This window comes from Penicillium pulvis (genome assembly GCF_028828015.1).
Source record: "Penicillium pulvis strain IBT 33274 chromosome Unknown contig_5_segment0_segment0, whole genome shotgun sequence".
NCBI lineage: Eukaryota > Fungi > Ascomycota > Eurotiomycetes > Eurotiales > Aspergillaceae > Penicillium > Penicillium pulvis.
In genome coordinates, this window is record NW_026643078.1 from 1,976,167 (window position 1) to 1,989,108 (window position 12,942).

Consider the following 12,942-nt stretch of genomic DNA (forward strand, 5'->3'; position numbering starts at 1 on the left):
TGTGCCTGAGGCACAAAGGCACCTGTTTTCTGTTGTGGATGAATATCTTTAGGAAAGAGACTCTGATTTGTAATATCAGTGACCAATTTATGATTCAATCTGTAAGTTTTAAATGATTTCATAAGAAGACAGCACAGTATTTCAGGTAGTGTATGCCAAAACTAGTAGTGGCGGAACAACTGGTAAAACAAACATCAAGTATGAGTTTATTTCGATTATAAATCAACCTTGGAACAAACAATGTGCCAATAATTCCGAATAATTAAGTACAAGAAATTGTTATGCAGCAGAAGCACAGCGCATTGAATTCCTTCCTTCAAGTCGTAATCATCACAATTTTGTTGAGGTATTTCCTTTCCTCCTTAAGGACCAGATTCTCCGCAGTCCACTTTCCAGCGTCTTCTCGAGAAATGAAGTACCCAATATTCAATGATTCGCGTCCGGTCTTCGGATCCTCAATGCCAACCCTGACAGTTTTATTGGTGACACCATCATTCAGCAGACTAGCGCGCACAACTGTGAACGGCTGCCCGCTCTCCATGAAGCGTTTCTCCATCAACTCCTTGTCTTCGTGCGCAGCTTTGAGAAGCCATCCGTAGATTGGCCAAAGCACCCATGGGTAATCACGTCCAAATTTGGAAAGACCAGTGGTGCTGAACGTGACAATATGCGGGTTGCCAGTAGCTCCGTTGTTTCGAAGATCGTTGATGGCCTCGACCATGATAGCCGCGCCATTTCTGCAACATTGAGGATCTTCGGGAGCTATGCCACCCTTGGGTCTGCTACCAATAGTTGAGACAACTATGTCAACAAGCTTTTCTCCACTATCGTCGGCCTGGATACATTTGATGACTGCGCTGAGATCATGTGCATTGCCTTCAACAATCTTGAGGTTGGGTGTTGATTCGAGTGGAATCAATGCCGCGAGCTTGGCTGGAGTGCGGCAAAGGGCGATGCATTGGTGGCCAGCTGCAAGAGTGTGCTTGAGCGCTGAAAGACCAACGCCAACGGTACCACCGAGGAAGGCAACTGTCTTAGTGTTGGCACTCATAGTCTTGGTTGTGATGTCGAGAAATGAGGTGGTGATATATATTTAGGTGTGATCGAGGAAAGTGATCGATGTTATTGTGATGTGAGACCATATAGCCCGAGCTGGATCCATGGCTTTTATAATGCATTTCTTCATGACTCCCCTGCCATCATGCCGAATAGCGTCCGAGTATAATGACCATTGGGTGAGATGACCTCGCTCTTTTCTCGCGTCCAATGAGAAGCTCCACTTGCCAAACTTGGACCCACACTATACCCGATTGGATGCGAGGCTGCTTATGGCACGAAGTGCGGTCCCTCACGTCTTCAAGAAAATGACTAGGGAAGTACGATGGCAGCGACAAATTGCCGAGCGAACTAAGATTTCCATAATGATACTTCCATGAAGGAAGCGTGACCGCGCCAAGGCCAGAATGTCACACCCGCGACAGTCAGATGTAGCGGCTGCGGGGAGTGGCGCTGCTTCGGCCCAAGAGGCCGAGAAACGCGCGAGCTCCCCTGTAAGCAAGGACCAGAATAAAGCTGCGCCCGCACGCGCGCCGAACCCACGTAGCTGCGTGATTTGCCGAAGTCGGAAGGTCCGGTGCGATAAATTGTCACCTTGTTCGAATTGTCGTCGCGGGAATATCGCCTGCATCTATCCGTCTGGAGATCGCCCGCCGAGATGGGCCCGGCGTCTTGAGCGCCCAGTTACTGGGGAAGTCATGGAAAGACTTCACCATCTCGAAGGTCTTGTTAAAGAGCTGACTGGTCAGTTGGAACAGGCTCATGCAGCCGCTAAGTCTTCGGCAGCGTCGTCCAACTCCCCTGGTAGTTCCACACACGACAATGAAGTTGGTTTGCAGGGGAGTACATCTTTCGCAGGACAGAGTAGCGTATCAAATAAGTTTGGCAGGTTGGCTCTTAATGACGCCAACCGAAGTCGCTATGTCGGCAGTGGTTTTTGGTCATGGGTTAATGATGAGGTATGCCGGCAACAATGATGCTGATGAATAAATTGCTGATGGTTTCTAGATTGGTGAATTAAAGACGGAGACTGGCAATCTCGCCATGGAAGGATGCGAGTCCTCAGATGACGAGATGTCTTCAAAGACTCCGTCTACCCAGGAGCTTGGACGAACACCATCTGACCGCCATGCATTCATATTTCGACACAATTTGAATCCTTCCACTCCCGACATTAGAGAATTCCACCCACTGCCTTCGCAAATACCATTTTTGCTCAACGTCTTCTCAGAAAACGTGAATAGTATTGCTCAGATCGTCCATATGCCCAGTACCAGCAAGATGATTAGTGGGCTACGAGGCGACATGTCGAAACTCACGCCGTCTAATGAAGCTTTGATGTTCTCAATATACTATAGCGCCGTGACATCCATGGAAGAGGAAGACATCATGATAAATTTTGGTGTTTCAAAACAACACTTGAACCTCAAATATCGTCTCGGCCTGGAACACGCCTTAGCTAAGGCCGACTTTCTCAACGCACCAGACCTAATTCTGGTGCAATCCCTCGCTAACTTCCTTCTTCTGGCTCGACGACACGATAGCCCTAGATATGTATGGATGATGACAGGCATTGTGATACGCATGGCACTTGCTCTTGGCTTGCAGCGTGATGGCTCCAATTTTGGATATCTTACCCCATTTGAAATCGAAATGCGTCGAAGAGTCTGGTGGGGTCTCTGCATGATCGACGTGAGAGCATCGGAAGATCAAGGAACAGATTACACCATCGCTCTGGGCAGCTTCGATACAAAAATGCCTCTCAATATTAACAGCGCTGACATCAGCCCCGAATCCAAAGATATGCCACCTGAGCACGAAGGTTTGACCGAAATGTCTTTGACACGAGTCAACTTTGGAATTGTCGATGTCTCAAAACAAATGGTAACTCAAATCTCGAAGTCAACCAGCCTGGAGGAACAAAGCCGTTTCCTGGATGAAATATATCAACGTCTTCAAGTTGGTTTCCTCCAATATCACGCAGATTCGGAGTCGAACATCATGTACTGGGCTTCTGTCGCTATCACCCGTCTTGTAATCGGGAAAATGACATTACTGGTCTTTGTACCTGTGCTCTTCGGTTCCCCAAACGAAAAAGATCTCCCTGAGGAGATCAGGAACAAGCTTCTAGTTGCGGCGATTGAAGTTGCCGAGTATAATCACGCATTGAATGCTGAGCCGGCTTGTCGACAATGGCGGTGGGTCTTTCAAACATACACGCACTGGTACGCTATAGTATACATCCTGCTTGAGATTTCGCGACGTGAATGGTCGCCTATCGTTGAGAGAGCTTGGGTAGCCCTTCACAGTATCTGGCTGATTCCGACTCAATCGCACATGGGCAAAAATCTTCGCATCTGGGTTCCCTTACGAAGATTAAGAATCAAAGCCCAGCAACATCGAGAGTCTGAATTAAATCGACTGAGAAATGATCCTGCTGCTGTGGAGAAGCTTGAGAGGCAGGATAAGGAGATCCAACAGCCTTCGAGCCCTGGCTCTTTCCCCGAAAAGTACGATGCGACAGATGTCTTCGTGAAGAAATGGCGACAGCTGCTAGCCAATCTAGACTTGGCTAGCTATAATACCGGTGAAGCTGTACATCCGTTATCATCTTCTGATCACTTGCAAAATATGGTTCACCGCAGCCCAGAACCCACTTTGGACCCGGCTTACCGTGAGATGCAAGGCTGTCAGGCAGATGGAAATGCGTCTTTGTTGAGGTCAACCTCCTCAAATCACGATGATGGATCTGCGTACAAATTCCGCCCAATACAGGACATCACCCACGATATTCGCGAGCAACAATCCGGCCAGGAACTCAATCCAAGTATCATTCCTTGGCTGTGGGCGGATGGTGATTTTTCAAACCTGGCCATGGATTCAAATGATATAAACATGGACCTTGATGGAAGCGACGTGGACTGGTATAATTGGGTTGAAAGCGCTCAAGGATTGGAATTTAACTTTGGTCCCAATGAAGCTGGGACATCTGGACAGTCACTATAAGCAGACATAGTCCTGCCGAGGAAAATTGATTGTAGAATACAGCAGATCTTTTACATGAGGGCAATGATATAGTCACATGGAGTATTGTTCATACTGAATCGGTTTAAGAGAGCTCTGTTTCTCTACTTGAAAGTGGATTTATGCAGCAGAGAGAGGCTCCGGGACCACCATATGACTCATCTCCGACTGACCATGAGATGTGTGCATATCAATCTTTGGGCCATTCGAGATTGGATAGACGTCGGATCCGGTGACCAGAAGGACAATGTTATCTTGGGGTTTCAGTTGCCGCGCTAGCTTCAAAGCTTCTCCCACAGCATGTCCCGTGTCCAGCCCAGCTATCACGCTCTCGACTTCGTTGAGAGCCTTTTGACCAGCTAGTGCTTCTTCGTCCGTTGCCGTTGCGCATTTCAGTCTGCCAGTCTGCTTCCAATGTGCCAGCTCAGGGCCAACCCCAGGGTGGTTCATATCCGGCGAAACTGAGTCTGACTCCAGAACCTGTCCATCATCATCTTGCAATATAGTCGTGGAAGTTCCGAAGAAAACCCCTCGTGAGCCTTTTTCTAACGCAGATGAGCGGACTGATTCGATCCCTAGGAGTTTAATTGACTCAAACGCCAGGAATGGATGGAATAGCCCAATAGCACCACCATTTCCACCAATTGGAGCCACCAAGGCTTGCGGAAGACTTCCACAGTTCTCTTGCATCTGCACCATGACCTCTTTCCCTATGATCGATTCAAAGGTGCGCATGATCCACGGGTAGGGGTGTGGCGCCACAGAGCTGTTGGGAATATAGAAAGCCTCTTCGAATTGCTGTGTGGCTGCCTGAAGAGCTTCAGTGGTGGCGGCACGAAGTGTCATGCAACCCTTGTGAACCACTTCACATGTCGCCCCCAGACGCGCGATTTCTTCGATATGACGGGGCTGTCTTTCAGCATCTTTTGATCCAATGAAGACAGTGCACTTTATTCCGGTACGACTGCATATTGCTGCACACTCCACTCCGTGCTTTGCAGATCCACAGTCTGTGAGGATCTTGGTCTTATTCATCCGACGGGCCAACAACACCTGCCCAATGATGCTATATTGATTTGGACTCCCGTAATCGCTGAGATCCTCCCTTTTTAGCCATATCTTTGCACCTCCGCCTTGGCGTGTTAATCCAGGCGCGAATTTCAATGGACTTGGACGTTGAGTGAGAAGGCTGCAAAAATCATGCCAGAAATTCACATCCAGCAAGGCATTTCCGAATGCCTTGGTTAGGCTTTCTAGGAATCCCATTTGACTTTCTGGTGCATATTGTCCACCGTATTGACCGAAATGACCCGTCGTGGTATCAAAAGTGTCGGCGAGAAGTCTTTCACGGGGCAACATTTTCGATAAAAACTGGTGCTGTAGATATCTGGACAAGAAGTACGAGATAACATTTGTTGTTTTATTGATAGCTATATAGGCAAAAGTTCACTATGTTTAAATATCATAGCCCATCAGTGACGACATGTTCGCCTGGTCGTGATCTTTGAGGCCCGACATGAATGCAAACCCTATTTTGCAGTGTGTAACCCCAACATGCATATTATGAAAGAAGGTTTCCGCGGGGAGTTGACGTGTTTTTTCGTCGATCTACAATCTCATGTCAACTAATTACAAAGCAGATCGAAATGGACAGTTTATCCGATCCCTGAATACCACTCGGACCTCTTTTATTAGATGAAACTTTAAGCCTGTATTGCATCACCCTTCCAAGTTGACATTTCATTTCGTCAGTCCACATTCGGCTTTTATTTCCTCTAGGCCCGCTTGGCTATATGACTGATACGTGTTGATGCACTGTGTTATTTCTGTAACTTGAAGTAGTTGTAGTAGCGGTGTGTGGTCCAGTTCTAGGAAAAGCAATGATGTTCTAAGTATCCTTGAAATGCCTACTAATCGACATTCTCCACAAATTAAAGCAACAGTTTTGACATGGCAATTCGATTCTGCAAAATTTCAGATATGAAGATTTATCAAAAATGGATTGCGCTATCAATCCAGAATAGGTTTCACCGTTTCCTCCCGCGTCTGTTTTAGAAATGGGACAACAGATGTACCACCAGTTCCTCTGGCCTCACTTGAAGAGGATGTTGAATTCACAATATTAACAACTGACTCACTCGCGGGCTTCAGAGATTGACCCTCTTCTTTTCGTTTGTGAGACTGGGCGATTACATAGCGTGCAACAATCTGAAAGTGCTTTTCACGCATAGAGGAAAAAATTTCCAGGCACTTGTTATACGCTCGACTCAAACCGGGATTATGCCGTCTCGCCTTCACAAACTCGTGAATATTAGAGACCTCTTCAACATCCTCGAGGAACCTTCGATGAGGTCCTGGCATGTAAGAACGCATCTCATGACTGAAACTCCGTTTCTTTCCGGCCTCGCTCGTCACACCTGGTTTATTATTGGAGCCCGTAGGATGATGCTCCACCCCCAGTACAATATCGGTGAATTGAATCAATGAGCTTTGGGCATTACTGCCCCCAGAGAGCTGCCGATACTCCGAAAGACTGTGACCGTCGTCATAGACCAATCCGATACTCCGAAAGACTGTGACCGTCGTCATAGACCAACCCATGAGGTAATCCTGCCTCTGCCATGCTTTTGCTGCCAGCAAGGTAAGGACGTAGTTCATTGTAAAAAACGTGAGGATCCACGCGCTCATGCATCTTCTGCAACAATGAGTTGATTTCTTCCAAGACTACCGAGGTTTCTTCAAGGTGGGTTTGCACCTTTTCGCGTTTTCCCGCGCGTGCCGCATCTATTGCTTGAAGCATGAGCGGGATAATAGGTGCGCCCCTTGCCTCTATAGCTACTGACACTAGGTAGAACCATTTTCCATCTGAGGTGCCAGTGAATGTCTGAAGATAAGCTAGATAATCCAGATCGTGTATGGGCTTACTCGGATCCAAAAGCTTGAAATTCCACAAGCAGACACCGGCAAAAGTTGCGATTGGGGGTAGTTCTAATGTTTGACAAACTTCGTATAGAGGGACAGTCAACTGAGGCGGGATTTTCTTTCAGGCGTCTCGTCAACATCGGGGTTCTCATTTTGAGTGTCTGAGAAGAGAATCACATACCTCTTCAGGTGAGCTGCCTTCCCATACGTATCCGTGCAGCATAAAAACAAGTAAAACATAGGCACGACGCCATTCCCCCTCGGTGATCAAGTTTGACGTATCAAGAACTGGAAGTCTGTCGATCGAGTTTCGCAGACATTTCTTTCTAAGCATTCGTTGAAAGTCACTAGCGATATCTTCCCATCGAATATAGTTTGGATCCAAAGTCACAAGTGACGCATCGTAAGAAACAAAGCCGTAGTCGGCAGAGATGCCGTACTCCTCGGGCACGGGAATTGAAGTCATCACGAAGACCGTTAAAATGAGAAGCAGATGTATGCGAAAATTTTATGCTTCTTGGAATTCAATTTTGGCCTCTCTAACTAACACTATATATGCCTCTGTGCATACTTAGTTTTCGGTCAATCCAACGCCGAATTCAAGACTACCTGCGGTGACGTATAGCCATCTATACCAAATAATTGTTATCGATTACAATAAAATCTTTGTTTTTAGTCGTCGTAAGGGGTGTGGGAGATATGAACACAAAACACCCCTATTTATCCGTCCTGCATATCTGATGCGGTGTATTCGGGAACCTGTGCGTTCTGTCAGTGGCTATCACCCAGTGTTGTGTAACGTGTATGTTGATCGTTTCCCCATCATAGCACTTGATACATTTGCATTGCCTAAATTTCCCAAAGTTACGTATTGAACCTCTTCGCATCCTTGGCATTCAAAACGAAAATCGGTGATCACTCTCCGTCACCTTGCTTTCCCAGATCCCGAGACCCCGAGACCCCAAGGCGGTATAATGGTTCTGAGTGCTATTTGGTAGCCTTGCATGATATAATCTCGTGGGAACCAATACAATTTGAAATTCTGTGGCAGGTGCCTGGACTGAAGATAACTTTAAAGAGGTATAGAAATGGTCTTCTACAAATGTCAAATTGCAGGTGTGATGGGCCTTTCAACAAGATAATGGTAGGTCCCTCTACATATTGAGAACGCGTTGGATTCGACCTCGGGAGTACAGTACGTATGGGGCTTTCAAAAGCCACCAATACCTCAATAAACTGAAGCAGAAATTCATGGACACATGATCTCAATGATTTTCTTCGGTTTCGATATATGCAGTCACGGAGTTCTTGGAGTGACCCAGACTTTAGGTACTCGAGGGTAAAAGGGAAGCAATCTTTCAGTCTCGTGATCTTAGCTCCTACTCACAAATATTTATTCTGCATTCCATTCTTTTCACAATCATCCTTGCTGATAATTCTTTAATATCGTATTGAGATTTACTCGACTTCACTCATGCATAGCATCGCTACTCTTAGCTTGAAAGACATCTGGAAACTGTGGCCGTAGGTAAATATTCTGCTGGTTTGGGGTTTTATTCAGACTGATTTAGTCACTTGATCAAATGATTTGGCAGAAGAAGAGCCCAGTGACGACTTGTCTTTTATCGGCGATTGGTCGGAAATGCTCCGACGATTCTTACTGGATTGAGCAGAATGCAGCAACGTGAGTGTTTGGCCCAATGGCGCCACAGTAGGGTGGGGGACTTCATACCGGAGATTATCTTATCACGTCCCCCACAACGAACTTTCCAACTACACAACAGCGAGCCTTTGAGTATTTGCGTTTTCTTCACCGTGATAGAGCATCAAAATGGACATTGACCGGATAGCTATTATCGGCGCTGGCGCATGTGGGCTTGGTGTCACAAAGAAAGTTGAATTGCTACCGTGTTAAGCATCTTGAAACTAACTTCTGGCCAGATACCTTCTAGCAGAGCAGAAATTTAAAACCATCACCATATTCGAACAGCGGGACCAGCCCGGCGGTGTCTGGAATTACACTGGCGATGAAGGGACCGGCCCGAATGCCATACCAGTTCCCCAACCACGCCCTAGCTCGGAACCCCAACAGCCGGTCAATGGGACGTTCATTTCACCAGTCTATGACTCTCTAGAAACAAACATCCCCAGTTCCATGATGCAGTTCTGCGATTTTCCTTTTCCAGCGGGAACTGCTTTATTTCCTTCGCACATTGTGGTCAAGGAGTATCTGCATAGATATGCAGAAGAGTTGCGGGACGTGATAAAGTTCCAAACCCTTGTTCTCGATGTCTCCGTGTCGGCAAGACACCCGCGCACAGAGTGGACAGTCACATGGCGGGATCTTCAAACCAACCAGGTCTCAGACGCGAAGTTTGATGCTGTGATCGTTGCCAATGGTCATCACAATGATCCTAATGTCCCTGTCATACCGGGTCTGGCCGAGTGGGACCAGATGTATCCGGGGTCTATAATCCACTCATCTCTTTATCGGCGTCCAGATCCTTTTACCAACAAGGTATGTGAGCACACAAGTCCAAAACTCAGCTACAGAAACTCAAGCGAAAATAACAGAAAGTTATCGTTGTGGGCCACTCCGCCTCAGGCATTGACATCGCCTCACAAATCAGTGAAGTATCGCAGCACCCACTACTTATTTCTGAACGAACAAAAACCACATTGTCACCCGAGAAGGCAGCAGTCGCCAAAAGTCTACCCGAAATTATCCTGCTTGATCCCATGAATAGACGAGTGCTGTTCGCGAATGAACATGAAGAGCGGGATGTTGACTGCATCGTCTTCTGCACAGGATACCATTTTTCGTTGCCGTTTTTGTCAAGCCTTCAACCAAGCATTATCACCGATGGCCTGCGACCACACAATCTATACCGACACGTATTCTATACTCCTGAGCCCACCTTGGCTCTCATTGGGTTTCAGCAGCGGATCGTGCCATTCGTAATTAGCCAGGCGCAAGGGGCATGGGTTGCGCGGGTCTTCTCGGGGCGACTTGACTTGCCTCCCCATGCCGAGATGCAGCATTGGATCGAGGAGTGGAAGGCTGTGCGTGGTGATGGGCGCAATTTTAATGTTTTTGGCTTCCCTCTCGATGCGGAATATATCAATTCTTTGCACAATACAAGCTCAACAGCAGTGCGCCGCGATGGACTTGAAAATGATGGAAGTGGGAGAATATCACCGTTCTGGGGTGCGAAGGATAAGTGGACAAGGGAGAGAGTCCCATTGATCAAGAAGGCGTCACAGGCTCTGGGTAGCCGGCGAAAAGACATCACAAGGCTTGAAGAAATTGGGTTCAAGTTTGAGGAAAGTTTGGAGGATACAGAGCTGAACAAGGCTCATCTGTGAATAATAGAAGATAGTCGTTCAATAAAACCAGGGGATTCTCTTCTTCAAAGCATATCTGATCCAAGGCCACCGAGTAGACTCATCCATTGTGTTTCCAACGGGCTATTCGTCAAAGCATTATCTGCCGGTGTAAAAGCACTGTTGTGCATACTGATACGTGAACCGAATTGACCATCAGGCATACCGCTCATACCCTCCATAGCAACGAGCTGATGTGAGAGTCGGCGATCAGAGACCTTTGCCCTCAAAGGCCAGATATAGAAGCTTGCTTCACCCAACGTGTTGCTTAATAAACCGGCTAGCTCATCCTGTATTGCCTGTAGTCCAAGCTCCACTTCCAGCCCTGGGGACGTGATGACTGACGATGTAGAAGACTTGCTCAGTGGTATTAATGGGGGTTTTGGCTTGTTATCATATCTGTTAACCGTCGCATGATCCGAGCAGCTTCGTGTGCGGGGACCCAGGACGGGTCGAAGAGCTCCAATAATGAGGCAAGCAGAGTGATCTCCGGGATCTCTGGGAATGTTGGTGACCACTGCGCTACGCAGTAAAGGAATATGGCCGCCAATGAAAGCAAGCGGCACAAAGTGACCCAATTCATGGGTAGGTGCCGATGCTCGTGAAGAATAAGACTCAGTTGGATATACTGCTGAGCCGCTGCCTGCAGCTGGGTCAAGCTATCTTCAGCGGCAGAATTCGCTCGTGCGGGGGTATATAGTAGGAGCAGAAGATTTTGATAGCGAACATTCAACCAGGTGATGGTCGTATGAAACGGCACTTGATCTTGTTCCCATAGCGCCGAGCTAGACAGAAGGCACCCTTGGGTATACCAGTCTTCAATCTGCCGTCGTAGCTCCTGTGTATGCACTGGAGTGCCTTTTTGATAAATTGAGTTCACAATAATAGTCTCAAGTTGGCGGAGAGCAATGACGTGTCTGCTGACCTGCAGCGCGATCGTATATTGGTGACCTTCTGGAGACCCGTACTCGTGGATCATGATGCTTGGCAATGGCACCTGCATTGTGTCATTCGGAATCCCGGATGGAAGTCCATATGATATGCCGATCATGCGATCGAAGACGTAAATTGACCAACTTAGCCGACGGCGCAGCTCTAATGCACGAGGGGAAAGTTTCTGTATGTTTACTGTCTCACTGACTAGACCTGTTGCCAACGCATGGCGGGTGAGTACGCCGACGATGGACCTGGGATCCAGATCATTAGGCTTGAATAGGAGGTACAAGCCAAGCAGGAGTAGTGTGCCTGCCGAATCCTCATTCACTTGGGAGACGCACTCGCAGAAAACTGTCTTCAGACACGGTTCAAACGGTCGCTCTTCCATATTTTGAGCTTCACCGGCACGTTGCAGTGTTGTATACCCGATAGCCATAAGCATATGCAGCCGGCTTGGCACGGTCGATCGCGGGAGAAAGTCATTTTCCGCCTGTTGCTTGCACAGGGTCTCAAAATCCTGCTGAACAACCTCGCTATCTGAAAATGGATACGCACGGTGGACGTGTCGAAAGTAAGCCTGCAGACACCTTCTTCCCCCTGAGACGGAAATAGCCTTGTCGTCGTCTTCCAATTTGGTCGAAAATTGACTCTCGCCACGGACAGTCTCATCGGTCTCCATTTCCTCGACCGGGTCAACTGATGGGGATTGAGTTCCACTAGACCCCAGTGACAACCCTCGGCCCGTTTCAATAGACTCGATCTGCGGCCCACCCGCTGGCAACGTCTGATTCACCAACTGGCTAAGCCAGTCGATTCGAGAACGTAACTCCCTTTCTCTTGAATGCGGACTCACGTCTCGCTCCATAAGGGAACAGGGCAACCAGGCCGCAAGACATGGTTTACATGGCCCCTCTGCAGTTCGCGTGCATCGCTTCTTCTGCTGGCGACACCTTCGGCACGCGGGTAGAGTTGATGAGCGTCGAGCGTGAGCGGGGCCATGCGGGGCCCCAACGGCGGATCCCTGGTTCCGCTGCTCTTTGGTATCTGGTTGCGCAGGGGCATTCCCGCGTTGGACCCGAAATCGATGAACAGAGCCCTCCATGATGGTCGAATGAAAAAGCGACAGAATGAGCTGGCGTTGGAGAGATAGCGTGTCGTGATAAGAACTCGATTGTCATTCGCTGATGAAGCACGCCATATTTACCCCAACAAGCCATTTGTTTGGTGATGCACCGCATTGTCTCTTGACGAGGCTTCGGATTTATTCTCCTGGAAAAGCTGAGTATTCAGAAGTGTAGAAATTCATTTCGATCGAGACCCAATTTTGGACGTGTCAGATTGGGATCAAGATTGGCCAAACATTGCCAACTGGCCTCGTAAGGTGCCATCGTGTAAGCACAATGTCCAACACGGTGTCCAGCTGGAGAGGCGCGACATCAAAAATGACCATACACAGTGAACATCGAGGACAATTCGGCTGGCTGTATTTTACGCAACTTGCTGTATATAAAGTGCGTGTGATGTCCAACTTGATGAGGTATTCAGGATTTGGGTGTTCTGAGATTCGTGACGGGAGCTGAACCGATTGGGGCAGAAGCTTCAAGGTTCCGTGGGAGAGTT

At 47.9% G+C, this 12,942-nt stretch overlaps 6 protein-coding genes across 6 annotated transcripts; 2 read left to right on the plus strand and 4 right to left on the minus strand.

Annotated features, from left to right (window-relative positions):
• Positions 1 to 316: 316 nt before the first annotated feature.
• Positions 317 to 1,051, minus strand: N7503_007315 (NAD(P)-dependent oxidoreductase; the record flags this gene model as incomplete). Its single annotated transcript, XM_057066862.1, has 1 exon — positions 317 to 1,051. The coding sequence occupies one exon, from the start codon at positions 1,049 to 1,051 to the stop codon at positions 317 to 319; it is 735 nt and encodes a 244-aa protein (XP_056920543.1).
• Positions 1,052 to 1,463: 412 nt separating this feature from the next.
• On the plus strand, positions 1,464 to 4,062 carry N7503_007316 (uncharacterized protein; the record flags this gene model as incomplete). Its single annotated transcript, XM_057066863.1, has 2 exons — positions 1,464 to 2,015; positions 2,065 to 4,062. The coding sequence occupies 2 exons, from the start codon at positions 1,464 to 1,466 to the stop codon at positions 4,060 to 4,062; spliced, it is 2,550 nt and encodes an 849-aa protein (XP_056920544.1).
• A 138-nt stretch (positions 4,063 to 4,200) lies between these two features.
• On the minus strand, positions 4,201 to 5,439 carry N7503_007317 (uncharacterized protein; the record flags this gene model as incomplete). Its single annotated transcript, XM_057066864.1, has 1 exon — positions 4,201 to 5,439. The coding sequence occupies one exon, from the start codon at positions 5,437 to 5,439 to the stop codon at positions 4,201 to 4,203; it is 1,239 nt and encodes a 412-aa protein (XP_056920545.1).
• Positions 5,440 to 6,090: 651 nt separating this feature from the next.
• N7503_007318 (indoleamine 2,3-dioxygenase) lies at positions 6,091 to 7,468 on the minus strand (the record flags this gene model as incomplete). The annotated part of the gene is made up of 3 exons (XM_057066865.1): positions 6,091 to 6,613; positions 6,678 to 7,120; positions 7,184 to 7,468. 3 exons carry the CDS (start codon positions 7,466 to 7,468, stop codon positions 6,091 to 6,093), a joined length of 1,251 nt encoding a protein of 416 aa, XP_056920546.1.
• Positions 7,469 to 8,833: 1,365 nt separating this feature from the next.
• N7503_007319 (uncharacterized protein) lies at positions 8,834 to 10,368 on the plus strand (the record flags this gene model as incomplete). Its single annotated transcript, XM_057066866.1, has 3 exons — positions 8,834 to 8,910; positions 8,944 to 9,520; positions 9,577 to 10,368. 3 exons carry the CDS (start codon positions 8,834 to 8,836, stop codon positions 10,366 to 10,368), a joined length of 1,446 nt encoding a protein of 481 aa, XP_056920547.1.
• A 44-nt stretch (positions 10,369 to 10,412) lies between these two features.
• On the minus strand, positions 10,413 to 12,424 carry N7503_007320 (Zn(II)2Cys6 transcription factor; the record flags this gene model as incomplete). Its single annotated transcript, XM_057066867.1, has 2 exons — positions 10,413 to 10,746; positions 10,794 to 12,424. The coding sequence occupies 2 exons, from the start codon at positions 12,422 to 12,424 to the stop codon at positions 10,413 to 10,415; spliced, it is 1,965 nt and encodes a 654-aa protein (XP_056920548.1).
• Positions 12,425 to 12,942: the final 518 nt, after the last annotated feature.